A 13,211-nucleotide genomic window follows, 5' to 3' on the forward strand; every position below is an offset into this window, starting at 1 on the left:
GAACAACACGGAACGTTTGCTGCCATGGTTAACACATCTCCACGTTCCTTCAATGCGCAAGTGGTTTGTGTCTTGAGCAGTCAAGTGGGTGACTTCCCTTTATATTTTTGTCGAACTGTCCTATCAAAATGTGTGGACCTTGCTAAGTGTCAGTTATGGTCAGTAAGAATGTTTTTGTTCTTGTTGGCTCTAGCCCGGTATCCAAACTATGTAGCAGCCGTTTTGACAACCTTTCAGACCAGCGCAATCATTGGGTTTGAAAAGCACACGGTGTTTTTCAAACATCTTGTAAGCAAATATCTATCCAGTCTTTGCAATCGCGATTAGTATCTATGCTTACCAACCAGTACATTTCATTTTTAATAACCCCTTTGCGTATCACCTTTGTTTCAGGTTCCTATCTACTCATCATGCAAAAAAAGGTGAAAATTTAGTTACGCTCGGTGCCACACACACCAACGTCACGCAAATTTGTTGAACTATCACGTTGCATGCAACTCGTGATAGATTTCCGTACAGATACAAGCTGTAACAGGCTGACAGGCTGTAGTAACAGGCTGCATCAGGCTGCTTTATTCAACGGCATTCAACAAAACTGCAGGGATGGAAAAAGACTCACTTGAGAGAGTAATTAGCAAATAAGAATCACGCCTCGTTAACAGCAAAGAGAAAGCGGAAATGAGGATTCTAATGAAGTTGATCTAAACTTCCCCCAAAATGTGATTTTGTTTCGGATTTCGACCTCTTGAATTTGCGCTCCCGATGTCGAGGCTTATTTTTGTCAGCACCCGAACCATCTTTACTGAAGAATACCTTCCCATTTCAAGCCCGTGTGGTACTGCGGCTTTGTAAGAGGCTTAGAACTTGCCGTAGCTCATAGAAAGCAAGTTAGTAAGACGGTTCGGCTATCACCACTGGAAACTTTTTCGTTTATCGTTCATGAAGGTTGTCCGAGGCGCAAAAGCACAGTTTATTGCAGAATAGCGTGGCCTGACACATGTCTACTGAAGTATAGTGTGCAAATTACACAATTTTTTGTGATGAGGTGTCTACGAAACTGCGCCATGTGTACAGCCGGAAGAACCTACCTTTAGCGGTAAAATGGAATTTGCAAGACCTTAGCCAGTCCTGCCTATTGGCTGACGGGACGGGGGAGTCTGAATGACTGGAATGCTCATGATGTTTGCGCAACGCTCTTGTGCTGTAGCATTCGTGATAAATGGTCGTTTAGTCTAACTTTCTAAGCCCCTTACATCTTGAAACAGGTCATCTTATGCTCAGATGCTGCGGCATGTCGCATTTCTCTGTTTATTGTACCGCTCTAGGTGGTATCTCGTCAAAAGCCGGCTGATGTTTGCAGGTCAGCCTAGAATGTAAAGAAGTTGGGATCACATAAGCACATCACATACTTACAGGATGTTATACAGTACAAGATGAACATGAACCTAACAGTGGTGTTTTTAGGAATCTAGTGATCTTGTATTTCAGGGAAATCATCTACATTTCCTTGGTCCAGTAGTCCCTTTTTGCACATATTCAATTGGGGTGGAGCGGGGAGGTCAGGGAAGCAGAACAGTAAGACATCAAGCAGCGCTAAAACGCTCATTAAAACGTTGGCAAAAGTTAATCAAGCCGGCATCTGCATTACCCCCCCCCCCCCCCCCTCCTCCCCACCTCCCTTTAGAAGATATGTAAAGAGATCCCGTGGGTCGATCCGAGCAAACAAGGATATGACAATGCATTTCCGCATTCTGAGGGCTGTTTTATGCGTATCGAATGAAACGCCGGATATTTCTTAGCCGTGTTATTAAAATGTGTTCCATTGTATAGCTCATGGCATGCTTGCACCCTGAGCTACGAAGGCCTCAATAGACTTGCGGTGGTTGATAGCGATAACTCAGCGTAAGAACTCTGAATTCATAATGCCAATGGTTTGGACTAACTTTAAAAGACCCATAACACGTTCATTCGGCTCACTGCTTTCTCCCTTTGGTTAAAAAAATACATTTGAAGACGTGTATTTGGCACCGTTGACACTCACACCTTAGCAGCAGTCAGAAACAAATGCAAAAACAGCCTGAGAAGGGTTCTAGTGGCTGTTCTTCCCCTTCCTCAAAGTCTTTGGCTCAAATGAGATCAGTTGTTGGCATCAAAAGCATTGCACAAAGTCCCCGACATGTCCAGCAGACCTTCTGGCGCGGGTCATGCCAGCACCATTTCAACGTTGCACATGTCGACAGCTGCAAGTCTTTGGAGTGGTTTCTCCGAGCTCCATAACGCTAAGGTGGCACAAACAAGCGTTAATGCACAGAGCTATACGAACTATATACACTGGATGGGCGTGGAATGGAACGAAATGACCGAAAATGGCGCTGATTCTGTACGGTCTGTCTCGAGGAGCTGGCACCTGCCCAAGGACGACAGCTGATAATGACTAGATAAACACTCACATCAAGTGCAATACAGATTCAGGCATTGCTGCCATCTATATCAACGTTCTAAGCCGTCGTCTTACGACAGTTGTTTGCACCTTTGCTCCAGGAGGGGGGCTTCAGAGGTCAATTAAATATATCAAAAAGTAAGCATGTCAGAGCCGCTGGAGTAAAGGCGTTAGAAAACTGTCGTCAAACCGCACAATCTAGGCTCGACGAAACAATGCCAAAAGTCATTTTTACGGGTCAAATTTGCTCAAGGTGGTCAAATCAGTCTCCAAAACGGTTATGAAGTGCGTTTTCTGCGATAACATGGCAGGTCAAGGTCAGGAACTTAATTTGACACCACGTGAAAACATTATATAATTTAAGCTGCCCAAAATTTTGGTGTGGTGCCTAAAGCAGTTCGGAAGCTGTGCCGGAAAAACCTTGAGGGGAGGTCGGAGGCCCGCCCTCATTAAATGAAGGTTAAAAACCTGTCCATGGAAGAACGTGAACGCTCCGTCAAGCTGCAGCACACGCAGAGCAGAGTAACGCGCTGGATACTATGCTACGTATGCTACCGGACAAGATGCCTCCGTTGGAGTAGAGCGAAGCATCTTCCTTGGCGTGACAGGGATCCACAGCTATAGCAAAAATAGCGCACTGCCTAACAGAGCAGTCTTGTCCGCGGTGTGGAGATAGGCGTCATTGCCGTACTGGGACTTGCTGACTTCATGACAATGTCTACAAATCTTCTGGCGCACCGCCTTCGAAGACGTAGTAAAGCGGAAACCTCCACCAGTGGAACATCCGCCACGACGCCTCCGTTCGAAACCGCTCGAGTCCGTATTTGGAGACCTTCGAGAGTGCCTCTGGGGACATCTGAATCTGCCTCTGCGGACATCTGACTTCGCCACCGGGGCTCCGAGTCGCAAATGGACACCGACTCGGTGACACCGACTCCACCCGGCTGGTGGGCGGTCGGTGGGTCGGGCCGGCGCCCGCAGCTCAGCCCGGTTAGTTGCCTGGTAGGTCGTGGCTGACCGAGAACGAGGTGAGCACGCTGCGCCGGGCCGGGTTCACTCCCAGGTTCTCCCAGTTGATCCAGGACAGCCTCGCCGTCAGGTCTGTCGGCAGCAGACATTATTTCTTATCAGCGAGACGGTGGTGGGAAGAACAAGACGCTGCGTGTGGTCCAGGCGGGGCACTACGACAACGTTCTCACTCTTGCGACATGGGCATTCGCCGCGTGGAGGTACGCATGCCAGCGCCGTGGCTCACATCACTACCTAACGGGATAAATTAGGATAAAGGATTAACACAGGATAAAGGATAAAGATAGACAACAGATAGATAAGATAACAGGACAAAGGATTATTCACACACTGCTGCCATGCATAACTGGACTTGAGTTTGTTCCGCATATTCTACATTGGGTTAGCGTCCATTAAATGTGCTAAATATGAGCAGTTACCTCATGACCGCAAATATATACCACCGCCAGAGGTCCGTTCTGAGAAATACACGTTGAGGGAGAATCTAGAATCCGCAATGCCTTGATAAGATCTCAAGAGAATCTCGTCGGGAAGTCGCGTGTGTCGGTGGAATGGAGATATTGAAGATGAGCAGAGATCGCTTAGTGCGTATGGTCATATTAGCACCCTTCCATAGATACTCCTTTTTGTACGTTGATTATCCCGAGCTGGTGAGCCGTTAGCCCAATGTCTATGGGCAGATGCATCGTTGAGACCAAGATGACCGCACTATGGGACGAAATGGTTTCTGGCACGCGGGGCTCTCGGCGCTGGAGAAAATACGTCACTGACCGACCCTGATCGCCGGCTCTAGGTTTGCCCCGATTTGAGGTGACCCCTGACCTCACGTGCCTCGCGACCTTTCTGTTTTGGGCTGTTGCTAACCAGGCTCTTTCTGGTGAAAAAGGCTGACTCCAGACTCACCCTGGCCAGACAACCCTCCGATCTGAGTAACCCGCTGACCTGAAGTTCGATTCCTTGATGACAGCTTCCCTTGACCTGAAGTTCCCCTACCTGGTATTGAGGTCTTACCTGACCTGAGGCCCTGACCTGAGTCATCCTGCCTATCATGAGCGCATACCTGTCCAGGGACCCCCCTGCCCCTCATTGCTCCACAAATGCTTGCAGTGTCCTCCGACCTGAGTTACTCCCTGGCCTGAGGTGTCCCCTGACCTGAGGTGTTTCCAGACATGAGTTGTTCCCTGACCTGAGGTGTTCCTTGGCCTGAGGTGTTCCCTAACCTGAGGTGTCCCCTGACCTGAGGTATTCCCTGGCCTGAGGTGTTTCTTGACCTGAGGCGTACCCTGGCCTGAGGTGTCCCCTTACGTGAGGTGTTCCCCGACATGAGTTGTTCCCTGACCTGAGGTGTTCCCTGATCTAAGGTGTACCCTGACCTGAGGTGTCCCCTGACTTCAGATGTCCCCTGACCTGAGGTGTTCCCTGGCCTGAGGTGTTCCCTGGCCTGAGGTGTTCCCTGGCCTGACGTGTTCACTGACCTGAAGTGTTCCCTGACCGGAGGTGTCCCCTGACCTGGGGTGTTCCCTGACCTGGGGTGTTCCCTGACCTGAGATGTACCCTGACCTGAGGCGTCCCCTGACCTCAGATGTACCCTGACCTGAGGTGCTCCCTGACCTGAGGTGTTCCACTCGACGCTGCCCTCGGTGCGGATCTCGCCACGCAGACACTTGTCGATGTAGGTGATGGGGTCTAGGTCGCTGTCCAGCACCTCGCGCAGCAGCGCGATGTAGGCGATCGCCAGTCGCAGCGTGTCGATTTTGCTCAGCCGCTTCTCGTACGGGAACGTCGGCACGTGCACGCGCAGCTCCTCGAACGCCGAGTTGATGCTGGAACAAGTGTTACTGAGGGCTGAGTTATAGAGGCTGTAACCAGCGATGCAGAAACGGCCCAAATAGTGGGGTGGTCAGACCGCTTGAAATAGAACTCTTTCCATGCTTATGGCTGCTGTGAGCCCCTCAGGAAAAAGCGGCAAGTCTGGACCGTGCGAACCAGTACACCAACGTATACTGTACAAATAGAAGTACCCCTCCCCCGTGCAGGTGCACAAAATCAGCTGGAACTTGCCCAGCCCCAATTAAGTCATCCCGTGGTATCCTCTATCGCTGATTTCTTCTCAGATTTGGGACAGTTATTTTATCTAAATCTGAATATGATGTATTAGTTTAAAAACCTTCAGGTTCTTTGCTAAAAGAAAGACGTTGGATCTGGTATCCTCACGAAGTCTGCCTCTTTCAACATGTCAGAATGAGGCTGATTTCATAGACAGCTGGTGTGACTTCCGCGCACCTGCCGTACCGCCTTCCTTACCAGTGTACACGGGACGAAGGGATCCCAAATTAGGAAACAGTGTTGCGAGACCGTCATCCGCCCACGGAATAGATCATCCAATGCGTGTCGAACTCTGCATCCGCCCAGCGTGGCGCCCAGCCTCGCCGTGTGCTGGCCTGCTCACATGTTCTGTTATGCTGGCTGGATCGCATGTTCATTGGAGGATGATCTCAGTTGTCGAACCCGTGGGGAGGACGATGTGCTCTCCGCTGCCAGAGTTTTCAGAATGCAATGGACCGAGCAACTTTAATATACGTATCTGTGATGTGATAGATATCCTTCCCAGTCAGGGACTGAAGAGCCCTTCTGCCCCAGATCAGGGCGCCTGCCGCCTGTCCTTTTGACGATACGGTAGCCGGAACCCCTGGTGGATCTGGGGGCCTCAGAGGGATACAGCATACATCGGTCCCTCCCTGGCGCGCGGGACCCTCTGACCGGGGCAGTTGGCACCGGTTCGACCCAGGGGCATTCATTGACACAAAAGGATCCCTTACTGGCACAATGGGTTTAATAACTAGCACAGAAAACCCAGTTGGGCTCATCAGGCTCCTGGCTGACCCGAGGTGGCGGGCATCCCTTCACCACTGTGTCTCCAGAATGGCAAATGACATTATATTGTCTTATTACAATCTCTTCCATTGTCCTTTTTCATAACTCCTTTCACCGTCAAAGGACTCCGACCAACACAAGAGGCCCTACGGCTTTGGGGGCCCCGTACCTGCTCGTGCACAACAAATGAGCTGTACAGAGGCAGGTCAACTGCCGCTGGCCGACATGGAATCCCCTGTTCGGCTATGTGAGCGCGATCGGCGCAAAAGACCCGCTGATTGACATTTGCTGGCCATGGTCCTGGGGCCAGAGGTCCTTTAATATAGCTTCCAGCAATACAACGGATGAAAGGTAGCTTCAAATTTAGCAACCATCCAGGGCGTACAATTTCTATCAGGCAGTCCAGGGTGTCCCTAAGGGACTGCGTCCGCTGACGAACCACCGACTCCAAGGGTCGTGACGCCGCCGCGCAGTTCTCCTGGACCACCTCCTCCAATGCTAACACCGTTCACTTTAGGACCCCGGTCTATTAGACCACATCCTCCAGTGGTACTACCGGTCATTCTAGGGCCCCGTTCTCTCTGACCACCTTCTCCAATGCCACCACCGATCCCTTTAGGAGACCGCTCTCTCGGACCACCTCGTCCAGTGCTTCCATCGGTCACTCTAGGCCGGTGTCCACGGCTGCTATTGGCCATTAGAAATTATTGGACAACGAAATCAAGAATGCCAATGCTTTTTTACCGACCCGGATAATGCAGTGTACACCCGTGACGGCAACTACCAGCAGCAAGCGATAATCGGTGTCATAAAGTATCGTTCCTTTTTTCTCTCCAATGATTACGCTTGGTCTCTCAATGGTTTCTCCATCGCCAAATTGGAGGCTTTGGTCCAAAACGAACTGCATGGCGGTGTGAAGGGTCGTGTTTGACTGGATCGGCCCGTTGCTCTGTCGAAGGCAGTGGTCTGACAGCGACTGATAGTGACGTCGAAGGTCCGTGTTTCGCCACCAGAAGCCGGCGTCGGCGTCGATAACAGGATTCTCAGTGGGCTCAGTGCTGGTTTCCGCTCTGAGGTATGCATGTTCTTATGACGTGTGTTTGTGATAAGGGCGCCAGGATTGTGGTTGGGAGGTACCCAGTTTGGCTTGACTCCCATCATCACGCATGCTTTCAATGGTTTCGGTTTCATTTGCACCGCTATTGGCGTGAGTGACACTACAATCCCAGCAGTCTTGAAACAAAATGATCACAATCACTGACACACCTATAGATCCGAGACCACGCACTGGCGGGGCCGCAGGCTTAGGCCGTGAGGGGACCGGTGGCGCCGTTCGGGGGGGCTGAATCTCAGGATCTGGTGGCGGTGTCAGACTCCTAAGTCCAGATGGATTTGGATGGTAACGGGACAGCCACGAGTCTGCCAGGAACCGCTGGCTGTGGCAACACGGAGCAACTGCGATGTGTGTGCGGACGGCTAATGTGTGCTTGAGGCTTGATATCATATCATATGACATATCGATTTCCACAAATTGGTATTCCTCCAAGACGACGCTGAGCTACAGAAATTGTATTTCGATCGTCCATATTAGTTTCTCTCCTGCTCGTATCGTATAAGCATCATGCCTCCGACTGAGATGGCCCCGTTATTAAGTAAGGAGGGCCGACCTTTAAGCTAGCGACGGGGAGAATCGGGCCCCTCCAACTGAAAACGAGCCTTCGTCCCCACTAACACCTATCGCTGTGCAGGGTCGCAGCGGCCACTTTTGTAAAACATTCAGCAGCGCGGCTCCTTGGTACGGAGCCATACACTAGCAAAGCTACATACAGCAGCTACCATAATTCCAACATTTTACATTGCACTTGAAATTTGCCCAAGAAGTGCCTGCTAAGATTACACAATAGCAACCGAACGGAATGAGTTACCCTCTTTGATCCCTTTTCCGTAGGAACGAACTCCTTCCGCTCGGTGTTTGATCACCGCGACTCGGACAGTGGCCGGCTTTGTACGCTGCGAAGCGCTTCCGGCAGCGTCGGCCCTACCTGAGCATCCTCTTGCGCTCGCGGATGTTGGCCGCGTGCCGCTGCACCCGGTACGGGCTGCCCGGAAAGTACAGGTCGTCCAGAGGCTCGAACGGCCGCTCCTCCACGCCTGCGGCAGGAGGCATTGCCGTCGAAGATCCTTCACACGTGCACGAGGGCCCGGGCGTGATGCAGTGTTCGCGTCAGATGAGCCGCCACCGCCTGTGGCGCTGCACCGGGCCGGAGGCCGTCTGAAAGCTGGACCGCACGAGATCGAAGCTCACTGTCGGGCCAGGCGTGCAAGGGCCAACGGCACACACACAATGCGATAGCGATTACAAGCGGGAAGGGCGTGCGCGCGAGCCCAGCGCTCCAGTCTGCACAATTCAGTCAAGTCCCCAGCTTGGATGCAGATGCAGATGTGCTCCGATGATGATGTGCAGATGTGCTCCGTTGCGCGGAGCGTGACGCGTCTCATCTGGATCGAGTCAGACGCAGATAGTTCGTGACGGCTGTAGGCGAGGCTTGACCACAGGCACTCTCAGGTAAATTCAGTGCTTTGGGATCACGTCAGCCTATGCTATATTTCATATTTCTTCTGAGTCAGCGACATCTTTTTGATAACCAATTTGGTTGTTCGATAGCTTTACCAAACTGGTCGATGTGTCCTCAGAAGGGAGATATCGCGTTATCGCGAAGTAGAGAGAAATCGCGGCTGAGGTGAAAAAGACGATGAATTAGTTACGCATGAGAAGCTCACTGAAAGGCAGAATTTAAAAAAAACCTGGAACTGAAAGATTATGAGCTTCGTGATATGGCAAAAGGTCTAGAAGATTCTGTAGATGGGACCGAGCAACACCCACGCCAGTCTGGACCTAGTCTGAGTTAAGCGGAACGGATCCCTGCGCCAAAGGCTGACGGGGCCACTGATCAGACCTGAATTGTTGCTCTCAAGGTAATCAATGGAAAACTCAAGGTGGACGTTATGGGTATGGTCGTGTGGTGCCACTGTCCGAGAAAAAATGTTAATTAATTTTCAATGTTTGGGTGGTGGCAACATTGTTTACTGGGTTACCTTCCGTCAGACTGATGATCTAGACATCTTAGTTATGATAATTTACTGAAATGCGAGCCCGACAAGTCGCGATTTTTGCAGATATGAAGCGTGAAAGTGAGCATTTCACAAACTGTCATACAGAGAGGGTATCAGTCTGGCTAAGAATTTTCATGGCAAAGTATCTCCACATATACAGCCATGAGATGAAATGGTTATTTTATCTCTATCACAGATGACATTATCCCCAAGCCATGAAGGACTTGTCCACGCTGTCATACCCGAAAAACCGAGGTGAGCCAGGCCCGAACAGTAGACTGCTGTACCGCCAAACCCTGAAGCAAGGGGGATCCAAGGGGGACCAGGCCCATGCCTATCGCCTTAGCTCTATCTCAAAGTAGATCACACGCCAATCATTATCAAGAATGCAAGCATCGCTGTGCTCCGAAAGAATGTCGACGTACTTCCCATGACCGTTTTACTGGTTTCGAGTCGGTTTCCTCTTACTCAATGGATCCAAAATTTCGACGCAGCACTATGCTTCAATTCCTGCTCATTTTCAAGTACATCAAAAATTTAACATTATAACCTATTGAGAACAGCAAATGATAAAATGCCTTAACGTGCTTATCGAAAAACTGTTAAAATGTACGCCCCATACTAATGACATTGCTTGGATATAAAGTAAAAACGTGAGAGCAATCTGTAGGCTTAGGCAACTAACTGACAACAAAAAACAACAACGTAAGTGCTTTTGAACACCTAAATTCTTCCCTGTTTGAACTCTTGCTGCTCAACCCTTGCCCTGATGAGGGTCGGTTCCCTCTCCTTCTAATCTTTTTTTTAAACATCTGCGCCCATATATTCAGCAGCTTTTGGGCATTCATTTGCGTGATTGAACATCAAAAACATGCATCTGGCACTTTTAGCCTCTGAGCAGCGACGGTTTTCAGGAGCGCTGCTCGCTGCGGCGACCTGCGGCCCCCGCGGGCGGTGGACGATCGACGAATGCGCCAGTCGCGTGCAGGGGGTGCGGCGCTGTTATAGTTACATAGCTGCAACATAGCGGAGCTCCACACCATTCCTTTGTGCTCAAATCGCAACCAAATGCCCATCGATATACTCGGAATTAAACAAGGAGCGGGTCTGTTTGAGACTAATTCTGCAACGTGGCATCGTTTCATAAATATTGTCATGTTAAGTTGAAATATGTTTTCAATAGCATTTCTTTGTGGATATGTAGTTCGCGTCTAGGAACATCTGAGACCTTGCATGAAACTGACCAACTAAGGGCTGTTCTCACCTGAGTAATCAATGCCTCTTACGAACACTGGAAAAATGAAAGTGGTTTCTGAGCTGCTTTTAACGGCCTGACATTTGCAACGTTTGGCCACGTATTTACTTTAAGCCTCTTCTTACGATTTTACATGGCTAGCACTTAACAATGATCCTATCGGGCTTGTACACCTATTCTTTCGGTTCTTTACGCTTGCTTCTACTTCTGAGCTTGGACTGCCGCGACTTGGATGTATGTTTTCTGGTGTTAACGTACGGTTTATTGCATTGCTGAGATAGAGGGAGTAGGCGACCCGTTATCTTTTCCTGGTTAGCAGTTAAAAAATATCCTACGTTAGGTCAGGCATTGTAGATCTGAGTAAAAAATACTTAATCATAAATGAGACGACGGAAACAAATACAGACACTTTAAAAGGCGTTTTCCGTTCCTTTTATTTTTTCCATTTCCTTGCAAACTGGTAAAAAGTAAAGAAACAAAGTGCAATTTATGTGGCCAGATGACAGAACTGCAGAGCACGGAGGGGGAGAGAGGGCGGGGGGAAGGGGGGTAGAACACAGGTCTGAACTTCGCGGATTTCATTCTTACGTCTATTGTCTCTCTATGCAAAACGCCTTTACAGCCTCGAACCCACCCTCAGTTTTTTACCAATGCCGAGACAACTGCGTACAGCGGAGCTTTCGTGGGCTAACGCAGACGAGAACCTGAATAGCTGTTATACGCGAAAGCGATTGAAAGAAGTCGGAGCACTGAACACCCGAAGCGGCAAGCATCGCAGGTGTGAACGGCGTCGGTCACCAGCGGCAGCGGCACAAGCGACAGAACAGGAGCGTGGCAAAACAACGTTCCGTTGCCGCGCTCCCACACCGCCAACCGCCAGCGAAAACGCCGCACACTCACCTAGGGTGCCGACTCCGAGAGCCTGGCAGCGGGAGAAGGCGCAGGAGGAGGGCGTCTCCTTGCCGTCCTGCTCGTAGGTGGGCATGGCGGTCAGCTGGGGCGCGAACACCTGCTGCCTGAGCACCTGGCCCGGTAGCCCTGCTCGGCCGCCGCCCCCGCCCGCACTGAGCGCGCCCCCGTACCCCGCCATCGCCGGCCGGCCGCGTCAAAACGGCCTGACGCCCCGACAAATTGAAGTTCGCCCGGCAGCGCGGCTCGAGTGTTTGTGTATGACACAGCGCGGACTGCCACTGATGGCACCGCGCTATCCCTGGTGCAAATTGCCGGCGGTTTTTTCCGGCGGCAGTGATTCGCCACCGGCGGCGCGCTGTTATTTCCTCTGAGAGCGGGCTGGGGCTGACAGCATCCATATTAGCGGGCGCCCGCCCCCAGGACCGCAAATTACCCTGTCAGCGGCAGGCGCAGCGGGAGCGCGTGTAACAAGGGCACGCATGAGCTCCGTCGGCGGCTCTGACGGCCGTTCTTACCCGGGGCTTGGGGCGCTGGCTCCGCCCAGCCTTCACAGACGGACCAATCAGAATCATGTGCGAATTTATCCAGGAGAGAGCTGTGGTGCGATCGATGCAGTTCTCGGACCTAGACGAGTGCTGGAAAACGGACCACGCACGTCCGGGCCGAAGATAAGCTCGGCAATTCTTGGTGAAAAAGAGAGACATTGTAAGGTTCAGGAATTTTCAGATTAATGCATTTTTTAAGCACAATTTCCAACCCCTTCCGGAAAAAATAAGCTTGCCAAAACTTTTTGTTCGGCTTAGTCCCTTCAGCCGACAGAGACCTTAACGCATGCCGGTCGTAAACGTGTTTGTTGAGGAAATCAGCCTGCAGACAATCTTTTTAACTTTGAAGAAAGTTCGATTTCTCCCTTGTTCTACCCGCCGCCATGAACCTTACCTGGAGCACGGCTGTTTTCATAGCATGCAGTAATGATTGTTTGACATCCCCGTTCATATGGCACCTGGTGGCACAATGAAGATCCGTTATTTTCACTATGCTGTCTCATAACGTTGCCAACGTCGTTTTAAACGGACCGTTCGACACTTATTTTGGGTTTTGAACTGAGAGAGTCATTTTCCGGATTGTTTCCTGCAGTTCACAGCTATGCTCTTTTAAAGAGTAATGAGTCACCTTCTCAAATCTTCTGATCTTATGCAAAATACGTATTTGGAGCTGAAAAACGTCTAACATAACATGGTGGCGACCAAAAACGCGAACGTTCGCAGAGAAATGAGCAATCTAAAATTAAGTATGCTGTTAAGTGCATTTGTGAGGAACATAATTCACATAGATGAGACAATAGTAATAACCCCATTCCTCATACAGAAACCAGGAAAACGGAGATATAGATGCGTTGATATTTCGGCAACATGCCTGTATCGAAGCAATCGCAGAGGACTACTTCTATTGTTTCGATAAAAGTATGTTGCCGAAATATCAATGCACATACACACACACACGCAGACACACACACACACACACACACACACACACACACACACACACATATATATATATATATATATATATATATATATATATATA

General features: G+C 50.2%; 1 protein-coding gene across 1 annotated transcript; it reads right to left on the minus strand.

The window, feature by feature from the left end:
- Nucleotides 1-2,020: 2,020 nt before the first annotated feature.
- Nucleotides 2,021-11,697, minus strand: LOC119096710 (helix-loop-helix protein 13). The gene is made up of 5 exons (XM_037219605.1): nucleotides 11,613-11,697; nucleotides 8,386-8,494; nucleotides 6,323-6,343; nucleotides 5,081-5,307; nucleotides 2,021-3,541 (listed from the first exon to the last, which is right to left on the minus strand). Exons 1-5 carry the CDS (start codon nucleotides 11,695-11,697, stop codon nucleotides 3,432-3,434), a joined length of 552 nt encoding a protein of 183 aa, XP_037075500.1. The 3' UTR covers nucleotides 2,021-3,431.
- Nucleotides 11,698-13,211: the final 1,514 nt, after the last annotated feature.

Source organism: Pollicipes pollicipes, unplaced genomic scaffold (genome assembly GCF_011947565.3).
Source record: "Pollicipes pollicipes isolate AB1234 unplaced genomic scaffold, Ppol_2.1 Scaffold_4295;HRSCAF=5057_pilon_pilon_pilon, whole genome shotgun sequence".
In the NCBI taxonomy this organism is placed as follows: domain Eukaryota; kingdom Metazoa; phylum Arthropoda; class Thecostraca; order Pollicipedomorpha; family Pollicipedidae; genus Pollicipes; species Pollicipes pollicipes.

Coding starts and splice junctions, on each gene's coding strand:
- LOC119096710 (XM_037219605.1), bottom strand. CDS start 11,697: ATGCCCACCTACGAGCAGGACGGCAAGGAGACGCCCTCCTCCTGCGCC. Junction 8,495..11,612: donor TCTCGGAGTCGGCACCCTAG/GTGAGTGTGCGG, acceptor CTCCTGCCGCAG/GCGTGGAGGAGCGGCCGTTC. Junction 3,542..5,080: donor CGTCGAGTGGAACACCTCAG/GTCAGGGAGCAC, acceptor TGCTGCCGACAG/ACCTGACGGCGAGGCTGTCC.